Source organism: Siphateles boraxobius, unplaced genomic scaffold (assembly GCF_051911475.1).
Source record: "Siphateles boraxobius isolate OS27281-9 unplaced genomic scaffold, OSU_SipBor_1 13, whole genome shotgun sequence".
NCBI lineage: Eukaryota > Metazoa > Chordata > Actinopteri > Cypriniformes > Leuciscidae > Siphateles > Siphateles boraxobius.
This window is the reverse complement of record NW_027508733.1, coordinates 11,411,815-11,432,165: the sequence shown is the minus strand read 5'-3', so window position 1 is coordinate 11,432,165 and position 20,351 is coordinate 11,411,815. Positions and strand designations below refer to the sequence as shown.

The following is a 20,351-nucleotide window of genomic DNA, read 5'->3' as shown; positions in this document are numbered from 1 at the left end:
ATATTTAAATATATAACATGTAATACTGTAAAATGAATTTATATATATTTAAAAATTTAATAAAAAAAATATATATAATGAATAAATATTAATGTCTTTATATATATATAAGATTTATTATTCTATACATTTTTCTATGGTATGTTATGTAAATTTATAATATGTAAATTTGAATAAAATATTAATAGATTTGTATTATTTGATATTTAATTTTAAAATATATACATAATTGTGCATAAATATATATTTTTATACAATTACAAAATGTTACAATAATTTCTAAAATGTTATAATATTTAATTTTATATATATATATATATATATATATATATTTCTATAGATATGGTGGATAGATATAGATATGGTAAGATTTGTAATTTTATAATATGTAATATGAATTATTTAATAATATATACATAATTGTGTATAAATATAACTTTAATATTATTGTAAATATATACATATGCATATATATATATATATATATATATACACACAATAATAAATAAATGTATGTATATATATATATATATATATATATATATATATATATACACAGTCAAACCAAAATTTATTCAGACACCTTGCTATCCTCACTCACATAAATGAACTATAGTGTCCTGTACCCATAGTAAAAAAAAAAAAAAAAAAAAAAAAAAAAAATATATATATATATATATATATATATATAATTAAATATTATCTGGTGTCTGAATAATTTTTGATTTGACTAATCTATCATATGATAAATTTCATTAACTTGAAATTTCGACACAAATTATGACTTTGAACACTGTAACAATGGTTCAAATGTTTTTGAACTATCAGACTGATTCAACACATGACATTCTCTCGTCGTTTCTTGCATGAATGCCGAACTCTTTGACATTGGCCCTGACTTCAGTTGTAGGTTCATTCAGTTCATTCCCAGCTCAGTCTTCATCCCAGAGCTCATAAAACCTTCTTTCACACCGCTTCACCATGCAAACAGCGGCCGTTCAAACACGTGATCGCTCGCACAAAAGACCTGAGCACAATAGAAACACCAAATCACCATTTATACTGTTCCTTAATTAAAGCAAAAGTCATTAAAGCGCCTGCGTTTGGATTATTCTCTTATCAGAGTCCATTAGAAAGATAGCCGTCCCGACTGGTAATTGATGCCAACATCAGGGCCTCTGGGCTGAGAGCGGGAGCGTCCCGTCCACACGACTCCACCGCTTCACACAATCATCCGGCGCTCTCACGACACCTCTGAGAGTCAAACGTGCCGATCTGATGCTTTAATTAAAGATGTTTGTTCACGATAGAACGTCATCAGTTAATGAAGGGAGGATTTGAGCTCCCGCAAATGAGTTTGTGGGGTTTGAAAGTTAATGACTTGTTCTGATGAAATTTGCAAGAGTTCAGAACATTTGCAAGAGTTTCCCATGTACGGAGAATGAAAAGAGTCGAGATTTAGTGAGAAGTTTGGTTCACATCAGATCCCATGAAGTTGGAGTAAATGAGTTGAGAGTTCTGCAGGAAAACGCATTTTCCTTTCATACTTTCGGCATCCGTGTGAAACATCATGTTCAGATGTGGCTCGGAAACTGGTGGGATTGAGATGATGGTTTATTGGCGTTCTGAAAATGTATTTTGTAATCTCTTTGGTTCGTCTGCTGAAACATTTTTAAAGCTAAAACGCATAAAAGGCTAAAAATAAAACTCTCTTTTTTTAGAGAGTAGATGACTTGATTTGCTATAGATATTTCAGAATTTTAGATGAAGAGAGATAGTAAATACCAGAGTGTAAAAATCATGAAAGTCTATTTGCAGACAGCTTCAAACCAGCTGAGAAAATGTGCTGTAACTTTTGAGTTATATCGAAGTTCTTTGTACAGTATAAAGATTATACATATACGATTTATATTTATTTATTGTGCTATTTTATTTATACATTTATTATCCAAAAATTTAATATTTTTTTATAAAAATTAATGCATCATTTATTTTTAGATATTATTTTCTTCATGTATTTTGCATAACATACATTCATATTTATTCGGTTTTTTATTTATATATTGATTATAAAATACATTTTGATAATATATTTATAAAACAAACATGTATTATTGAATATTAATTAGAAAGTGTTTGATAAAACTTTAATAATATATTAATATATATATATATATATATATATATATATATATATATATATATATATATATATATATATATATTATTAATATAATTTATGATAATATTTTTATGCAGAATGACTCATTTAATAATTTTCTCATTATTCTCTAACGTTCTTTCATGCCGTTAAATGCAGTCCAGACCAAAGAAGAAAGACATGAGGGACCTGTCTCTCTCTCAGCCTGTCTCTCTCTCTCTCTCTCTCTCTCTCAACCTGTCTCTCTCTCGGCCTGTCTCTCTTCCACCTGTCTCTCTCTCTGCCTTTCTCTTTTTCAACCCGTGTCTCTTTCTCTCTCTCTCTCTCTCAACCTGTGTGTCTCTCTCTCTCTCTCTCTCAACCTGTGTGTCTCTCTCTCTCTCTCTCTCTCTCTCTCTCTCAACCTGTGTCTCTCTCTCTCTCTCTCTCTCTCTCTCTCAACCTGTCTCTCTCTCGGCATGTCTCTCTTCCACCTGTCTCTCTCTCTGCCTTTCTCTTTTTCAACCCATGTCTCTCTCTCTCTCTCTCTCTGCCTGTCTCTCTTCCGCTGTGTCCTGTCGTCATGAGAGTGTCACCAGAGGCTGCTGTGTACCGGCACATCCTCCAGTTTTCCATCAGATAACTGGAAACTTGACGCCACATCGGGAGCTTTTTTCATCAGTGATAGCGCCTCGCTGTCTGGCGAGCTGCTAAGAACGCTGCAGGTCCCGCGGGGTTCGAGGATTCGCTCTCCATCTCACACACTCGCCGTGACCCCGGCGGACAGCGTCCCCTGCGCGCTCTGATGCAGGAACAGGTGAAAGCTCTCAGAGTGGACACACTCGTCACTGCGCGTCATGTCAACAGCCGTGTGTTCCTCGAGAGACACGCCACTTTCACAGAGGTCAAACACACTTCATGCTGCTTTATCCACATGCATATTTAATAATCCACAGAAGAATATATGGATTTATTTAAGGGGTATGACAATATATCGTGTCACAATATATTGCAATACAAAAATGCAACAAAACGTATAATGTGTACACCCAAAATGAAAGTTTAAATTTAGCATCAGATATAGTAAACCCATAAGGTCACACATTTGAGCTTCAATCATTGCATATGTGTTTAACATAACTCTGGTAATGATTATTTTAACTCTATTTGGCTTTGTATAAATTATTTTGAGAGTACTGTAAAGTGAGATCAGAATTGTGTATTTGTGTGTTATTCATTGATTCAGAAATATTGCATATAGGGTGATTTGAACAAATCCACAAATATTAAACTTTGGCCAGTGTGCAACCAGCCAGAGTACCCTAGCAACACTACAAAAACACTCAGTACTCCTTAGCAACTGTAAAGCGATGCCAGCAACTTCTCACAATGCTAGAGTGTGTTATACATCTAGTTATACATACAAATATTCAAGATTTTGACTCGCATCCAATTTGCTTGCAGTGCAGAAAATCTCACAGATTAGAGGCAACTCTTCATCAGAGGAACATGTATCGACACTTTGGATGTGTGGATTTCAGAAAGTTACTTAGGCAGCCCTGCATTTCCATAAATGATTGAGCAAAGCGCCGGATGATGTTTTGATTGATTGGTGCTGGCTGATATTCGGGTGTGCAGTGTATTGACTTCTGCGTTCTTCTGTTTGTAGGTGGTCTTGAGTGATGTCACAGGTCAGGGTCATGTGACCATGTTTATGCGAGACCGAGAGCAAGGTCGAGGAAGCAGTCTGTGACACTGAAACTGTTCTAGTGACGAAACCAATCAACAGATCCATCGCATGCTGTAGAAACAAGAGATCTGTCTGTCTGTCTGTCTGTCTGTCTGTCTGTCTGTCTGTCTATCTGTCTACCCCTCCATTTATCTGTCCATCCATATCTTCCTGTCTATCTATCAATCTACCTGGCTTAGCTATCCCTCTGTTGATGCATTTATTATCTGCCTATCCCTCCATCTATCATTCATCCATCTATACACCTGTCTGTCTATCCCTCAGTCTATCTATCTATCCATCCATCCGTCCGTCCAGTGTCCTTCTGGTCCAGTCTCCTTCTGGGCACATAAAAAATAAACCAAACACTTAATAATAATAATAAAAAAAACAAGTTTAAAAACAGCAAATACTTGTTTAATAGCTTTAAACAAGATATGTATAGTTTAGTCTCATTTAATTAGCTAATTAGCTAATTGTGTGTGTGTGTGTGTGTGTGTGTGTGTGTGTGTGTGTGTGTGTGTGTGTGTGTGTGTGTGTGTGTGTGTGTGTGTGTGTGTGTGTGTGTGTGTGTGTGTGTGTGTGTGTGTGTGTGTGTTATCAATGTCCTCATGCATCCTAGGGCTGGTGAAAATTATCACGGGCCAATTTGCAACCTTTAATTGCAATTAAACCACAACAGAGGCGATTGATAAGTGCACGCTAACTATATCAGCCTGTGTGTGCGCACCACCTTGAGCTTTTTCGCAGTCTCCTCTTAAACACCTCCAAACTGTCTTTCACTTTATCTCTTGTCGCTCTCTTTCCGTGTCTTTTCTTTTGAAACGGGTGAGAATGAGAGCTTTCTTTCTCTGTCTTTTCCGTGGGGACGTGACAGATGATCCAGAGGAGGCCGGAGTGGCTGATTGATCGTGGGAAGTCTTGAGCATTCATCTCTGTCGCTGCCATTCGGCCGATGGCCGCTCTCTCTCTCTACTATAGCGCTGGGCTAAAAGGTAATTAAGAGCGGTCCTTCGCGCGGATCTATCAGTGTCAGAATGTGTCAGCGGCCGTGGAGGACTGTGGACTGATTTGTTGTCCCACCCTCAACGGCACTGGCGATATTTTACATCATCATTTATTCAGGCTTTGCTGATGTCATGGCCCTGCTTCGTGCTGATTTGTTTTGGAGAGACCAACTTCACAAGAACAACTCTTGCCTCAGGAAAGTTGTGTTGCTCTTAAATAGCTCGTTGAAGTAAAATAAAAGTTGTGTTTTATTGAAGTAATCAACTTTTTAAAAATGAAATGGCAGCTCAGATTATTTGATCTTGAATGATAAGTATTCTGTTCATGTTGAGATCTTTGACTTTTCATTGCAGGTTTGCTGGCAATTGTCTGAGACCTCGAGACCTCTCAATTGACTCTCAATGGAGTTTTATGGTTTGTCTGGTTGCACTTAGATTCTATATTTTAGTTCACTTATAAAAATTGACTGTTCACATTCTCTATTTTTGTTTAGGAAAAACAGACCAAAAATATTTGATGACATCATCCTGCACTTCACATTTTTGTCCAATAAAATGCTCTCGTGAATGACATAACCTCTCCCCCTAAATATGAAAGATGACCTGCCTCTGACTACTAATAACAACTAGAAAATTGTTTGTTGTTTGCTTTGTGTAATTGTGAAGGAAGTGGCCTCGACTTTTCCTGACTTGTCCCACGCTAACTTACTGTTTCAAGGAAAAGTATGTCAACTCTGAGAAGAAACGTGCTCTTCATTTCATTTAGTCATTTGTGATTTTTCTTTCTGACAGGTAGGTCTTATCCTCTTGTTCTTCAGCCCCAAACCTGTCAAACAGCAAATTAATGTCTTAATGACAATGAGGCAGAAATGAGGTAATTATTCAGTGCTGGTTGACACTCATAACTTGTCAAATTGAATAAGTCGTCAAACTGGCAGATAAGGATAATAAATCATTTTAAACTTTAATTATTTTCCCTTGTTTACAATTTTAACCACACGGAAAGTGTTTGCACGTAGAGTTAATCGCTGTCTTAGCTATTTGCATATGTATTCTGTCATGTTTGGAGATGTGTTGTTTTTCAATGTTATTAACATCCTATTTATTGTCACTATACATATCATTAATGAAAGAAAGCAGAAGTTTTAATCATTAAAAAACACAAAAAGACAGCTCCTAATTGCAGTTTTGTCAACATATCGGCCAAAATGTAAATTTTCCTGCACGTTCCTCTCTGAGTGCAGCTAAATAGTTTAGCGCTGAATGAGGAGCGTCACTATCTTATGAGGCGTGAATATTAATGCCCGCGCATGCTGTGTTAATTAAGAAAACCAATTAATAAATGCAGCTCAAATCCTGTAATAGACAACGTGTTTCTCACCCGTTCGGCCGGGAGATGTGAAAGGCTTGTGTATTCCGCTCCATAATCTTGACATTCAGGGAACCTTTGTTCTCTGAATCCATTGTGAATTATGTCAATCAAATTTAAACGGTGGCATTTTTGGCTGGAGAGTTTCGACCGCGCGGTCTCTAGGTATCAACATTCACCCGCGCATTTGACTGAAGGTGAAGTAACTTAACCTCACGTTTGTGTTCACAGTTGAGCGGACTAACGCTGAGCTAAACATTTGGATTATTTCAGAGGTTGTTATAATTTCGAGTATTGAACACTTTTTCTAGTAAAGGTGAAGTCGGACAGAATGAGACCTGTAACGTATTGATCGTGAAGCTTGGATATGAGCTGTGAATCAGGAAAGAAATCTTGTTCAGAATGTTCATAGTACAACCCCAAATCAGAAAAAGTTGGGACATTTTGTAAAATGCAATAAAATCAAGATTTGTTCATTCTATTTAACCTTTTATTAACTGACAAAAGTACAAAGAAACGTTTTCCAATGTTTTCACTGACCAACATAATTGTATTTAGTAAATATGAACAAATTTTGATTTTGATGGCTGCAACACACCCCAAAAAAGTTGGGACAGAGACCAAATATTAGATTATCCAAATATTTTGAAACAGTCCACAATGAGCAGGTGAGTTGGTAATAGTTGAGGGTATCATGTTTGGGTGTAAAAGTGCTTCTCAGTCTTTTTAAGCAAAGATGGGTCATGACTCATCACTGTGTGCCAAATATCATGAGAGAATTGTCAAACAATTTAAAAAATACCATTTCTCAATGCAAGATTGCAAAGGATTTATGCCTTTCATCATCTTCCATACATAATATTGTCACAAGATTCAGGGAATCCAGAGAAATCTCAGTCTGTGTTGGGCAAGGCAGGAGACCTCTGTTGAATGTGTGTGACCTTTGAGCCCTCAGATGGCATTGCACAAGATACCATCATGCTACTCTGTTAAATACAGCCACATGTGCTCAGGAGTAATTTGGAAAACCATTTTCACTGAACACAGTCTGACGCTGCATCAAGAAATGCCAACTAAATCACTGTTACGCAAGGAGAAAGCTTTACATCAGTTCTATGTGGAGATGCCGGCGAGTTCTCTGGGCCTGAGCTCATCTCAGATGGTCTAGAAGACAGTGGAAATGTGTGCTGTGGTCAGATGAGTCCATGTTTCAGCTTGTTTTTGGGAAAAATGGACATCGAGTTCTCAGTCCCAAAGACGAAAGGGACCAACCAGACTTTCACCAGCGACAGGTGCAAAAGCAAACATCTGCGCTGGTATTGAGGTGCATCATTGCAAACGGTATGGGTAACTTGCATTATTGTGAAGGTAACATTGACATGGAGGCATATATTGGGATTGTACAGAGACATAAACTGCCATCAAGATTACATCTTTCCTGGGAAGCAAGACAATGCCAGGACTCATTCTGCACCTGCTAAAACGGAGTGGTTTCTAGACACTCTGCACCATAGAAGGGATGTGCCTCCTGTTTACTGCAGTCCAGATATGTCTCTTATGGAAAATGTATGACCCATCATGAAAAGGAGAATCAGGCAATGATGACCACAGACTGTTGAGCGGCTGTCTTGTATCAGACAAGATTGGGCAAATATTCCACTAGCAAAACTCCAACAATTAGTATCATCAACTCCCAAATGATTAAAAAGTGAAATTAAAAGGAAAGGGGATGTGACACAGTGGTAAACAACTTTTTTGGGGTGTTGCAGCCATCAAAATCAAAATTTGTTCATATTTTAAAAATACAATTATGTTGGTCAGTGAAAACATTGGAAAACATTTCTTTGTACTTTTGTCAGTTAAAAAAAAGGTAAAAAAAATGAACAAATATTCTTAATTTTATTGCATTTTACATTTTTCCCAACTTTTTCTGATTTGGGGTTGTAGTCTGTGAGAAGATCACAGAGTGATTACACAATTTATTTGATGGCACTTACTATGAATATTTGTGTTTATTAATAACATTTAACTTTCATATGTAAGCGTATTTAATATTAACACTGTACGAGTAAGGTAAAGGTACTGTTCATTTTCGGCCAGGACATTATTCGTTAAATTTGCAGAGATTAAAATGCAAAACAATGCAATACATTTGTAAGACTGGAAAAACTGGAAGAACTGGAAGATAGCGCAACTCTCTGAGAGAACAAAGCAAATTAACATTTGAATTCCTCCCTTGTGCACCATTCGAGACACAAGTCTCACCTAAGCAATCCTAATCTACAAATTTTTCCCTTGACCCCCCCATTCCCTCTTCCTATCATGCTGAGATCACCTGCATCTATATAGTACAGCAGTATCACACATGTTTGATATAATTTGAAATGTCTCAGTGCAACTGGTTAAAGGTCTCATTCTCATAGAAGTAATCCAGAAGGTAATAAGGCATTTAAGTGTTTAGAAATAATTCACATACATAGGAGGGTGTCTTCCAGGCAAATGACCTCATGCTCTTAGAAGGTGTAACCTCAAACCAAATTCCCATTGTTAGCAAATGGTTCCATGTAAATCAACTTCTGCCCCCAGTAAGTCTGGAACAGTGATTAATGTGAATTCCCACTGTGAACTCATGTTTACATTTGAAATCAGGTCTGTCTATATAATGAAATGCAACTAGAGCTCGGGGCGTTTTCGGTAACCAGATTAGCCCGTGATGCGAAGTGCACCAAAACACTTCGCATCATGTAGGTCTTTTTATAATGTCAAGGTATTGCATCTTCTCGCTTTATTCTAGAGCATTTGATGTTTGTATCTATTATCTTTGAACTGATTATGCAACTGGCGTGGTACATTTACCTGACATAATAAATTGTAAACATTTGATTTTATTCTAATCGACTCTGACATTATTTTCAGTAAGAGTTAAAAAATAATAATTAAATATTCGTTCACTTTTAATGATGCCCAGATATCATTAAAATCTTTTTCATTTATGGAGTCAGATGAAATAACAAATTGATACATATGAGAAAATGTATTAATTTAATCAAATTACTTTGCCACGCGATAAGACGGTAACGCGAGACCTTCACCCGCTGATCGGAAAACCTTCTTTGGGCTGATCCAGCCGGGCCTTACACATTCAAAATACCGCCTGTTTAATAAAATGGGCCTTATTTTTATAGATTTTTCCTAGAGTGTATGAGTAAAAAACACACACAAAACAACAGGTTTTAAAATGTATGTATGCACCTATTTTGGCACCGTGGTTTTGATAATTGCAAATCGTACATAAATGAAATAAAACCAATCATATATTATTTAGTTTAACCTTCTGACAGACAAGCCAGACACCTTTAAGGAGAGAAAATAAAACACGTGTTTGAATCATTTACATTTCAGTGAGCTGAATCAAGATACAAAATTCTAAAAACAATGTTGTTTTTGTACCGTTCTGTTGGATTTTTCAATGCCATTAATGTTTTGCTGGTTAAGTACTTGTTTACTTGGAGGACTAGCTACACATAGCTGGTGAAGCTGGTCAACCAATGAAGTCATGCTGGTTAATCTAGTAGGAAGCCAGGTGGGAGAGACTAACAAACTGGCATCTTTGAGTTTTGTCTTTAGTTTCTTCATCATAAACTGCTTATTTAACCAATTTCACCCTTAATTGGCAAAACAAGCAATTATCCCAACTCCAATCTTTGGTAAGGTTTACCTTGCATTGAGTTAGTAAATTGATCCTGAATTCTAAATGGCTGCTGTCTTGCACACAAACATCAATGACAAAGTGCTCATTTTGCATCCAGACGTCTTTTTTTATTTGCAGAACATAAATAAATTAATTGATTTATATCTTTTAGGAATTACTCGCTTGAAGAGTTGCAAATTGAAATGGAGCTGCACCTGAAAGAAATAATGAAAAGAACACAATTCAGGAGGACAGAATGTGTGGTGCACATGGTATTTCATTAAAATACCTTCATAATTCATCTCTCAGCACTTCAAATGCTAGACAAGCATAAAGTAATAATCGAAAAGCTAAGGTGAGTGAACCTTTGACTGTTACATCTTTAGTGAAACACTAATGAAGTGTCTCAAAGGGATGTTGCAAGTGGCGTAAGGTAAAGCCCTAGATAACTCTGATCAGACTTACACGGAGGAAGACACAAGGTACTTCCCAATTTCCTAATCCAACTGGTAATAATAAAAAAAACGGCAACAGTGGAATAATCGGGTACATTTCAACATTTTACAAAAGAGGTGTCTTTTGGACAACCTAAAAAGTCCCATACAGATCTGCTGTTGACAGTGATAGTCGCTCTAAGTGCAAATCTATGCGAGTTAACTCTCTTACTCATGAATTATATATTATGTATGTGTGTGGGTTGTTAACCTACAGATGAACATTTCTCTTGCATGAACTAAGCGATCAGTTGTTTCAAAGAGCTGAATGTGTATAATCCCTGTGGGAGTTATTTAGGACACCCACACGTTCAACCGCACCAGAAAGTCCTCAGAAGAACCAACATTGGATAAAATAAAGATTTGATACATTAGAAGGAACATCTAATGATTTTGCTCTTTCTTTATGATCATCTACATTCTGGTTCTTTAAAAAAACTAGAAACCACAACACTAATCTGAAAAAACAATAATGAATCATCAAGAATTGTAGTAATCTCCAATGAACCACTAAACCAGTAATTTGGTAATTTGGTCTCTTATTACTGTGCATCTAACACAATGTACTCTCTTCTATCTGTCACATTTTGGCAAATGTAGTCGGAAGTATAAGTAGTGTTGTACTCTGAAGCTTTAGTGTTGAGGCATTTGTGATCCAGAACATTCAAGACTCCCTGGGTTTAAATTTCTCCCCCAAACCAAAAGATATTAAAATGGCTTCCATTCTCCCAGAGACAAGTATGTCCTTGGGCAATCTCTTCTCTTTGCTCCATGTCACACTGATCCCTGCAGGAACTCATTATAGCTAATCGTCCATCTGTCCATCCCTCAAGGGCCGGCCAACATTCTCTCAACTCTGGTCACTTGGCTTGCAATCGAAATGCCAAGAAGACAGTCTTTTGGACCTGCTTGCTGGCTTGTGGTTTGCCAAAGCTTGAGGTTACAACACAGTGGGGTCAACAGCCTTTTTGCTTCTTGGAATCCTGAAATTGCCACATGGATGCCGACCAGACACAAGTTCCTTCATCTCAGATCCTGTTCCCTGAGATCCGGCAGGCTGTGAAAGGCCACACCTGCTTGAATTCTCAGCGAGGAGCATAACAAAGACTTTGTGTACATATTTTATTTTTCATAACTGGCTCTATTTTAAATAAATACTCACTACTATTACTCTTGCACTGGTTAGTGATTCGGAACGATAGCTAGAGATATGTAAATCAACGAAATCCCTGATTTAACACAAAAATTTGCTGAAATTGGTGTGCACCATCTTATGATGCTCCTGACAAAATGTTATCAAAAGAAGTTTTAATTCATTTATTCGTTTAGGAAATATGGTCCGAAATGTGTTTGGGTGTAGTCCATAATGACTTATCGGCCTGTATCTTGTCAGCACAATGTCCAAACTTCACAAAACTTGGCACGCATGGACAACAAGGCATTATGAGGAAACATGCCAAATTTCTATGCTTTCGGAGGAAAACCGCAATTTCTGACCAAGGGGGTATTTATTTCAAATGTGAATAATAGATCAACTCTGTGATACTAATGCTGTCCATTAGAAAGGAAATCCTTTTAAGTCTAAGCATTTTGCATTAATGTTAATGTATGAAAGTTTCCTGATTTCCTTTTTGAAGTTAGTTTTGTCTCTGTGTACTATATTCTTATAAGGTGTTTCATCAAACCCTAACTTAAAGTATCAGTGGAGATTCAAGATTGTTGACTTTGCAGGGAAAGATACATTTGAATTTTGAATAGCTTATCAAACTACACTTTTTTTTTTAGTTGTTTCCCCCAACTCTGATCTGAGTACACACACTAACTGCTAGTCCACTTCTCGAACATCTGCTTTACCGGTAGTGTGCTTCAACTTAAATCTGCTCTGCTTGCAGTTTTTCCACTTTAGCTCAAGTACTCAAGCTTATTTTGCGTACTGACAGTTTTTCTTCTTCTGAAGATTATGGCTCTATAACTTCCCTGCGGTAAAAGATCACAAGTTTTGAGTAACCATGCTTTTAATAATCCATTTCCGGCCCCCTGACGACTCAGTTAATTTCTAGAGTTTATCTTCCATGGTATCCTTCTGTCCTCATGTAGCTGCTGCTTCACTACTCTGTGGCAAAAGCTCCCAGGATGCCGTTGATAAACTCTTTCCTTTTGCTATCAGCATCCTGTCACCTTCCTATTTTTGTTCTGCCTATCTTCGCTTTGGTGCACGAGCCATTTAATTTGTCGCACAGCGCATCTGTAGACATGCGTTATGGTGCAAGAAGAGCATGATGGGAGCTGAAACAAGCTGCAAACAGATGTTTCTGGAAGAGCTGTATAGGCCACTTCCATTCAGCTCACCTGAAACGATCTAAGATAACCGGTTGCCTCATAAACCATAACCTGTTCAGAATATGTGCTATCACATTAACTCTTTCCCCCTCAGAGTTTTTTTTATAAGTTGCCAGTCAGCGTCAGCATTTTTGATCAAAACTTTCACGGTCTCCAGTATATTTTGTTATATGAATATCTGAAAATACAATAAAAGAAAGGACTGAGCCTCTGCTTTTAAACAAAACAACAACAACAAAAACCTTTCTAGCTTCATGCATTCTTTTTTAATCAACAAGTTTCATTAAAAAAGCAATACTTTTAACCAAAAAAAGATGAGAAAAATGCGTTTTTGTCAAAGACTAAGCCCTCTACCGTATAACAGTTAAAACATGGATTTGCTTTTAAAAAAAAAACTATCAGTGGCACGCAAGCATTGTCATAAATTAAAGAAAATTGTCAACGGCAGGGAAAGAATTGAATGATTTTAAGGTTTTATTGGCGTTTTTTTGTGAGCATCCAAACTTTACCAAAAGTTAGCATACATGGACAACAGGACATTATTAGGAAACATGCCAAATTGCATGCTTTGGGTGGAAACCACAATTTCTGAACAGTGAGCCATTTATTTCAAATGTGAATAATGGATGCTGTTACACTAATGGTGTCCAGGAAATCCTTTTAAATATAAGCATTTTGCATCACTGAAAGTTTTCTGATTTCTTTTTAGGAGTAACTTTTCCCTTTGGCATCTTATAGCATGTGTTCTTGTAAGACGTTTCATCAAACCCTATATCTTACAGTATCAGTGGAGATTCAAAATTGTTGCAGTAAAAACTGCATTTATTGGCTTTCTTTAAAATGGGGTTGCCATGAAAAACATGGCGTTGTGGATACTACATATCCTCTGAGATATTTATAGCGGATGTGGAATTGTACATCATAAAATCGAGCTTGATACTTGCTTAGAGTGTGTTTCAGGGCACACATATGATATACAGTCCTATAATGACACAGTACTTATTCAGCGACTCACGGGAATAACCCTTCACCTCACTTCAGGAGCCTGGTTTCTTATTCCACATCCTCATGATGGATCAATAAACATCCAGATCATATTTAAACCTCTTTTATAGACTCCAAAGTGAACCAGGTCACAAACAAGACACATACCTGGACAAACCGTTTTAACCTCAGCTGAAGCTGTAAGGGGTTTTGCTTCAGTTAGTGGAGTTCATGCGAGTCCATTAACAGACTGACACTTAAGCGTGTTTCTGAAAGTTGATAATCAGCTGTGGGCCAAATCATCACAGCTATTGATTCGGTCAGTGACAGCGACACCCAGCGTTAGCCAATACTGTCACAAACCTGGATTAAAATGCACTCTGTGTAATTTCATGGGTGGGTTCCCTTTCACCCCTCGGCTGTGAGTTTCTCAAATAATACTGATCAGTCTTTCCGTACATGCATATTTATCACTCAAGCACCTCCTGGTCAGCAGGACTGTCAGTTCAGATATACATCATAACTGCACATCACTTCAGTTAGTTCTGACGTTAGTAGCTGTATAGTGTGTATTTATTGTCCCTTCGAGGGCAATTTTGTATTGCATTAAAGAAATATAACAAAAGGAAATAAACAGTAATTTATAGTGAAAGACAAAGGAATAAGAATAGTTAAATTATACATACAGGTATAAAATATAATAATAATGGCATAATGCAAATAATAATGGTTTGCAAATAAAATAAAATATGCAATATAATAAGAATAACTAAAACATGTATTTTTGTTTTAATGTGAATTAATGCCTAAAAAACAAAACAAGATAGCTGAAAAAAGAAATAGCCAATAAAAAGTGTGATATTAAGGAATAAAAGGTAAAAAAATACATATAAAAAATAGGCTAATAATAAAACAGAGTTGATGTATAATGATAGGCTACATCGAAATATCTCTCTCTCAGTCTCTCTCTCTCTCTCTCTCTCCGTCTCTCTCTCTTTTAAGAACTGGTCGGGTCATATAGACAGTGATCCTCATACAGACAGTAGGGCACTTGGATGGAGGCTTCGTCGCAGTGTGCAGCGTTCATTCTTGACGTGTCTGTCTACATCTAAACCAACCCACAGGACTGGACGGAAGGGGACTATATAACTTACAACCCAACACTTTATCTGATATGGATACGCATGCCGAGCTGCATTAATTAAAAAGGGGGACATTTTAGTGATGCCAACATCCAGAGAGCATCTGTGTTGCCGTTAACAGCGCGCGTGTTGAAGTTGGATTGCGGATCGCTTATTTTATCGAGCTTGAAACCCGATCTGAGCCGTTTTGACACCGCGGATGTGTCTAGTGTTGTGAATTGATGTGAAGACATTCTCTTTACATCGAGCGATGCGTTTTAGTTTTCCATAACACATTGTAGGGATGTATGCAAATAAATGACAGTAGTTCAGGGAAGCGTTATCCTTACGCTTGTTTTTCTGTAATTTGCGCTGAATCGACTGGAGGACACGGTCAATGAATTGACGGTACTCTCGCAACTACGGAGTTATTTCATTGAAGATCCTGGGGACATCGGAGCTAATATATCTGTAACAATTCGTGTTATTGGTTGATTTCTTCAAACTGTTATTGTATCGCTAATTTGAGTAGCCTAAATGCGCTTAATGTGGTAATATCTAAGGGTTTTATTCCAATCATAAATGTGATTTAATATGACCAAATCAACCTGAATATATCTTAGATCAACAAACGTAATTTTAGATCGGGTAGAAGTAGGTCCCATTTCACTTTACAGTGCAGAAACTTGCTGGATCACCATCGTGAACATGTTGCAAGGATTCTTGCTACTGCTTTCTACTGTCTACCAGGTTAATTTATGCACATGCTTGTAAAGATCAACTGACCATCTGAGGGCGTGAACTTCCTTGAATCTTCTAAATATACCCTCCTGCTTCATTCAGTGATTTTCTAAACTTCAAGAACCATGGATATTAAAACCGAGTCTGATGATAACCTGGACTGTGAGCAACCCGCACCCATTGAAGTTTTTGCCAGCAGGTCCACGCTCCATGGCATCTCACATATGTTCAGTTATGAACGCCAGTACATCAAACGATGTCTCTGGATAATCTTTTTCTTGGGGTCTTTTTCGTTCCTGGTGCTTGTTTGCGCTGACCGCATCAAGTTTTACTTTCAGTATCCTCATGTCACCAAGCTGGACGAGATCTCAGCACCACTGATGGCGTTTCCTGCCATCACCTTCTGCAACCTGAACTCTTTCCGCTTCGGCCGCGTGACGCGCAACGACCTGTACCACGCGGGCGAGCTGCTCGCGCTTTTAAACGGCAGGTGAGTTCTGTATCCTGTAAAACATTTTAAATTGAGAAAATGACGAACGTTTAACGAGATAACAAAGATTTTTCTCAGAATTGTTTGTTTTGACTCAGAAACCCTGATAGCAAACATCACAGAGACGTCTATTTAATGTGCTTGTTTACATGTACATTTAATGTGGTTGTTTAAATCGTAAGATGATGTATTTTTTAGAGTGTGTGCTCAGCTGCAATACGTCTTCAGGACGTTTCCTGTCAGATGTCAAATAGACGTTCTGAAAATGTCTTTAAGATGTTTATGATTTAGAATGTATAAACTGGCATCTTAAAGACGTCTATCATATGTTAGTGAACAGCAGATGAAGTGATCTTTATAAAGATCACTTCATCTTGCAGGCGTACATGTGCTATTCACAACTACAGAACCTCATCCATATATTTTTAGAACAATATTGAAAAACTAAAAAAGTGCACCAAGCAACATTTGTTATAGTTATAATGAAGGTCAGAAATTATTTTGAATGGTTCTTGCTGCTGTCATTTTGTTTGTTTGTTTGTCACGAATTTGTGAAAATGATTATACACATATATGTGTTCAGTCTAGGTGCGTTTCACAAAGTGACAAACTACTGGCCTGGCATGAATTATACAGCGCTTTACATTTTTTTTCACAGATCTTTGTGAACGACAATCATTTTGACAACATTGTTGTCTGTATGCGAAAAACGCAAAGGAAAAACTTTTCCGGTTTTAGTACTTTGACAGAAAGTCTGAGAAAAAAACAGTTTATCCTTTATTTATTTACAGTTGTTTGTTTCATTTTTTTAGTTGATTTTCTGAGGATGATGGCTTTGTGAAACTTTCATTTTTTCCTCACCGAAGAGGTTAAAGGTTATATTTTGAATATCTCACATAATTTAATATATACAGAAAGTTTTGAAAACCGAAAACGTCCTTTGTTTTTGACAGAGACAAATGATATCTGTTTTATCTCAAGGTTTAAGTCAGTATGATTTTCTAAAGTCTGACTATTGTGTTTCAGCGTTTCACTGTTATCTTACAATCTGATTCTGTATTTTAGCTTTAACGGGAGTTGAAAATGTAAGCTGTAAACATTCTGCCTCATTGAAAATGAGAGGAGAGTTAGAGCGTTGACTTGAAAAATGTTTTCATCCCCTCAGGTGTTGAAAGCCCCCACGAGGGCTGAAGAAGTGAATCATCATTGATTCGATGTAACTGATAACACCATGTGTTGTGCTTGTGGCGAATGTGCATCCATTAGAGAAGCAGAAGTTCTGCTCAGAGTTTGGATTCTTCTCTCAGGACTGTGGTCGGAGCCCATCCAGAACTCATTGAACACATATGTGTCTCTATTGGCAGTACAATCTGTCTCATCGCTTTTCAATAACAACACATTTGGAAGGAGTGAATAATTGATGCCTGGTGTAGATTATCATTGAAAAGTCACGCTCGACTTATATTCGCTTTGCTAGATTACGTTTTGGACGTATATTGCATTTGAAAGATTTCTGGTGTGATGTTTATCCTTGAATAAACAACTTGTATGTCAATGCCAGATTAAAACAACACACCTTTCCTTTGACATTTTGGTTTGGTCTGTTAATATATAGGGGTCTAAAATGAGCCAAGTTTAGTGTCAAAGTAAGCACAAGGAAGTAAGAGAAAGTTTCTGATTTTGACTGCAGATGTTGGTGTCTTGGTACATTTCAGCACAGTTGTTGTGGTGTCTTGTTGAGACACATATTGAGATTTTTTTCTCAGAAGAGACATAAGAAACAAGCAAACATCTCCAGTTGCTCCCCATTTAACCTCACTGCTGTCCAAGAGAAACACCTGAAAGGTCTTAGTTGTGATTTGTCTAACCTGAAACGATTGCAGTGAGTTGAGTGAATTATATGGCATTGAAGATTACATTTGAAGGAAAGTTACATTGAACATTTTGTAGCACATCAGTCAGTCATTCACATCTTTTCCTCTACAAAGGCATCGCTAAGGAAATATGACTACAGATGGCACATAACAACCAATTGGGAACCAAATCGCCATGGGAACTGTGAGAGCATCTATGCAAAGTTTTCACTACTAACTCCTCACCTACAAACACAAGCAACAATGTTACTTAATGACTAATTTGCATACTATCCTTTCTAAACTGTATGCAAAATTAGAGTAAGTGAAATCCAAATCATAGTACATTGAATACAGTATACAGAGTTGAGAGTACACTAGATTGTGAACTGCTTTTGCTGCTTGCTTTTTAGGTTGCAGTCAATTGGTGAAGAATGTGAAGTATATAACCTGAAAGCAAGGTAAAAATGAAATTTAAGGCAGTGAATTTAGCTAGATTGATTCTAATGCTTGCATGCAAATGCAAACCAAAAAGGGGTATGTGCTATCAAGTATCAGTAGCCCCTTTCACACATTAATCCCAGTAAATTACCATAAAATTACCAGAATGACTTTACTGGTAAATGCTTGTTTATGCTGTTCACACAAACAATGGCGTTCTGTGGTATCAAGTATAAATAGCTACTAGAAGGGGGTAACAGTTTAGGACCCAAGGACCAGATGTTTTAAAGAAGACTCAGAGTCAGAATTATAATAAATTGAAGAAAAGTTTTATTGAAGATAGTTTGCAGTTTCATCAGCAGAAGTCAGTTTCAAGACTCACACAGGAGTTCGTAGGCCGTCCGCTTACAGTTACAAAGATCACAGCCATTATACCCTTCACCAACATCTAAGCTACGTCCTTACTTCAGGTTAAAGTTTCTGATTGGCTATGAGTCCACAAAAACAAAAACACATCTTAACACATGGATAGATATGAGAGTATGCCACCATTAGTCAAGATAGCTGCCGCCGCAAAGATTAATCACAGACATCAGAGTGCACGTAGAAAGAAGCTGGTTAAAAACTCACAGCAAATGTAGTTAAAAGTATTTGTGAATCATTCATGGAATATAAAAATGATTTATGTAGAAATGCTTATCCTTGATTATTAATCACTCATTACATATACATTGAAGCAGCAGTGGATTCCAATCCACCCCCTTCAATACTTTTACGTGGACACCTTTTGTTTAAATTTTTGTTTCATTCTGATTGATGAATCCATACGTAGTGTTCATATGACTGCTAAATAAAGTGATCGGGTTGATGTGAGCGTTTATATGTCACAAACTTAAAAATCGGATTAGATTTTTTAACATGCCACACTATTCTCCTATATGGCTTCTTTTCTTTGTTATATATGGCTGTGGCTAATGGTTTTCCAAACTAGCCACTCAGCATTTTCATTAGCCACAATTTTGATACCATCGATACTATGGGGAAAAACTGCCATATAGATATTTTTAATATTATCTCATAATTTGGCAGCAGGTATATTAGGCTGCTGTCACTTTAAGACCTGATGCATGGATCCATTATACTGTTACACATGTGTTTTCTTTCTCAACTGTTTACGTTCACTTTAGAGTTGTCAAGAAGTACTGACTTCAGTATCAAGTCGGTACTGAAATTTAAAAAATGTGATGCTTTGTGCACTGTTGAGCAGAAACTTAAACACCTCTGATTGCCCATTGCCCTCCGGGCGACGAAGGTTGCAGCTCGCGCGTCGGTTCGGCGATGTCCACACTTGTGGTCCAGGAGCGCCATCTCTGGCTCAACCTGGCCGATATGAGAGAAGCGGACAAGGTTCGGTTCCTGGATTCTCCCATTTCCCAGGTTGGGTTATTCGGCGACGCTGTGGAGAACTTTGCCCAACAGTTCTCTACAGCTCAGAAACAGACGGAGGCCATCCGGCACATCCTGCCTCGGAGGGACGCTGCTGCCTTCACCCGCCCGCCGAGGTCAGATCCTCCACCTGTTCGTCTCCGAGGGCGTCCGCCCGCAGCCACCTCAGCTCCCGCCGGACCACCGCAGCAGCCTTCACCCGGGTTCCGGCGTGGAGCCGGCCGCGGAAGGGGCGCCCAGCCTGCTCCAGGCGCTGCCAAGCCAGGTGGTAAGCATCAGCGCAAAAGAAAACGCTGAACCTGGACGGGCTCTCAGGGATGGAGGAGTTGCTCGTGGAGTGGTCGCCGATCCACTCCCTCTGGCTGGTTGGAGGGCCGGCTGGAGTTTTTTGTTATGTGTGTGTCTGTTCCGCCGCTGGCCCCTATAAAAACGGGGTCAGCGGTACCCACATATTCAGAAAAAGAGCAAATTTTCTATTCCTGAGTCACAAGTGGACCAGTCTGGC

General features: G+C 37.8%; 1 protein-coding gene across 3 annotated transcripts in view; it reads left to right on the top strand.

The window, feature by feature from the left end:
• The first annotated feature begins 5,646 nt into the window (after positions 1-5,646).
• The window catches only part of asic1b (acid-sensing (proton-gated) ion channel 1b), a 236,128-nt gene continuing 221,423 nt past the window's right edge, over positions 5,647-20,351 (top strand). The window contains exons 1-2 of one of the 3 annotated variants that reach the window (XM_077225550.1): positions 5,647-5,750; positions 10,109-10,291. In XM_077225550.1, coding sequence (XP_077081665.1) covers positions 10,254-10,291 — 38 coding nt within the window. In that variant the 5' untranslated portion in view covers positions 5,647-5,750; positions 10,109-10,253. Of the gene's footprint in view, positions 5,751-9,864; positions 9,953-10,108; positions 10,292-13,019; positions 16,107-20,351 lie in introns of those variants that run through there. The other 2 variants (XM_077225551.1, XM_077225548.1) reach the window with 2 other exon arrangements.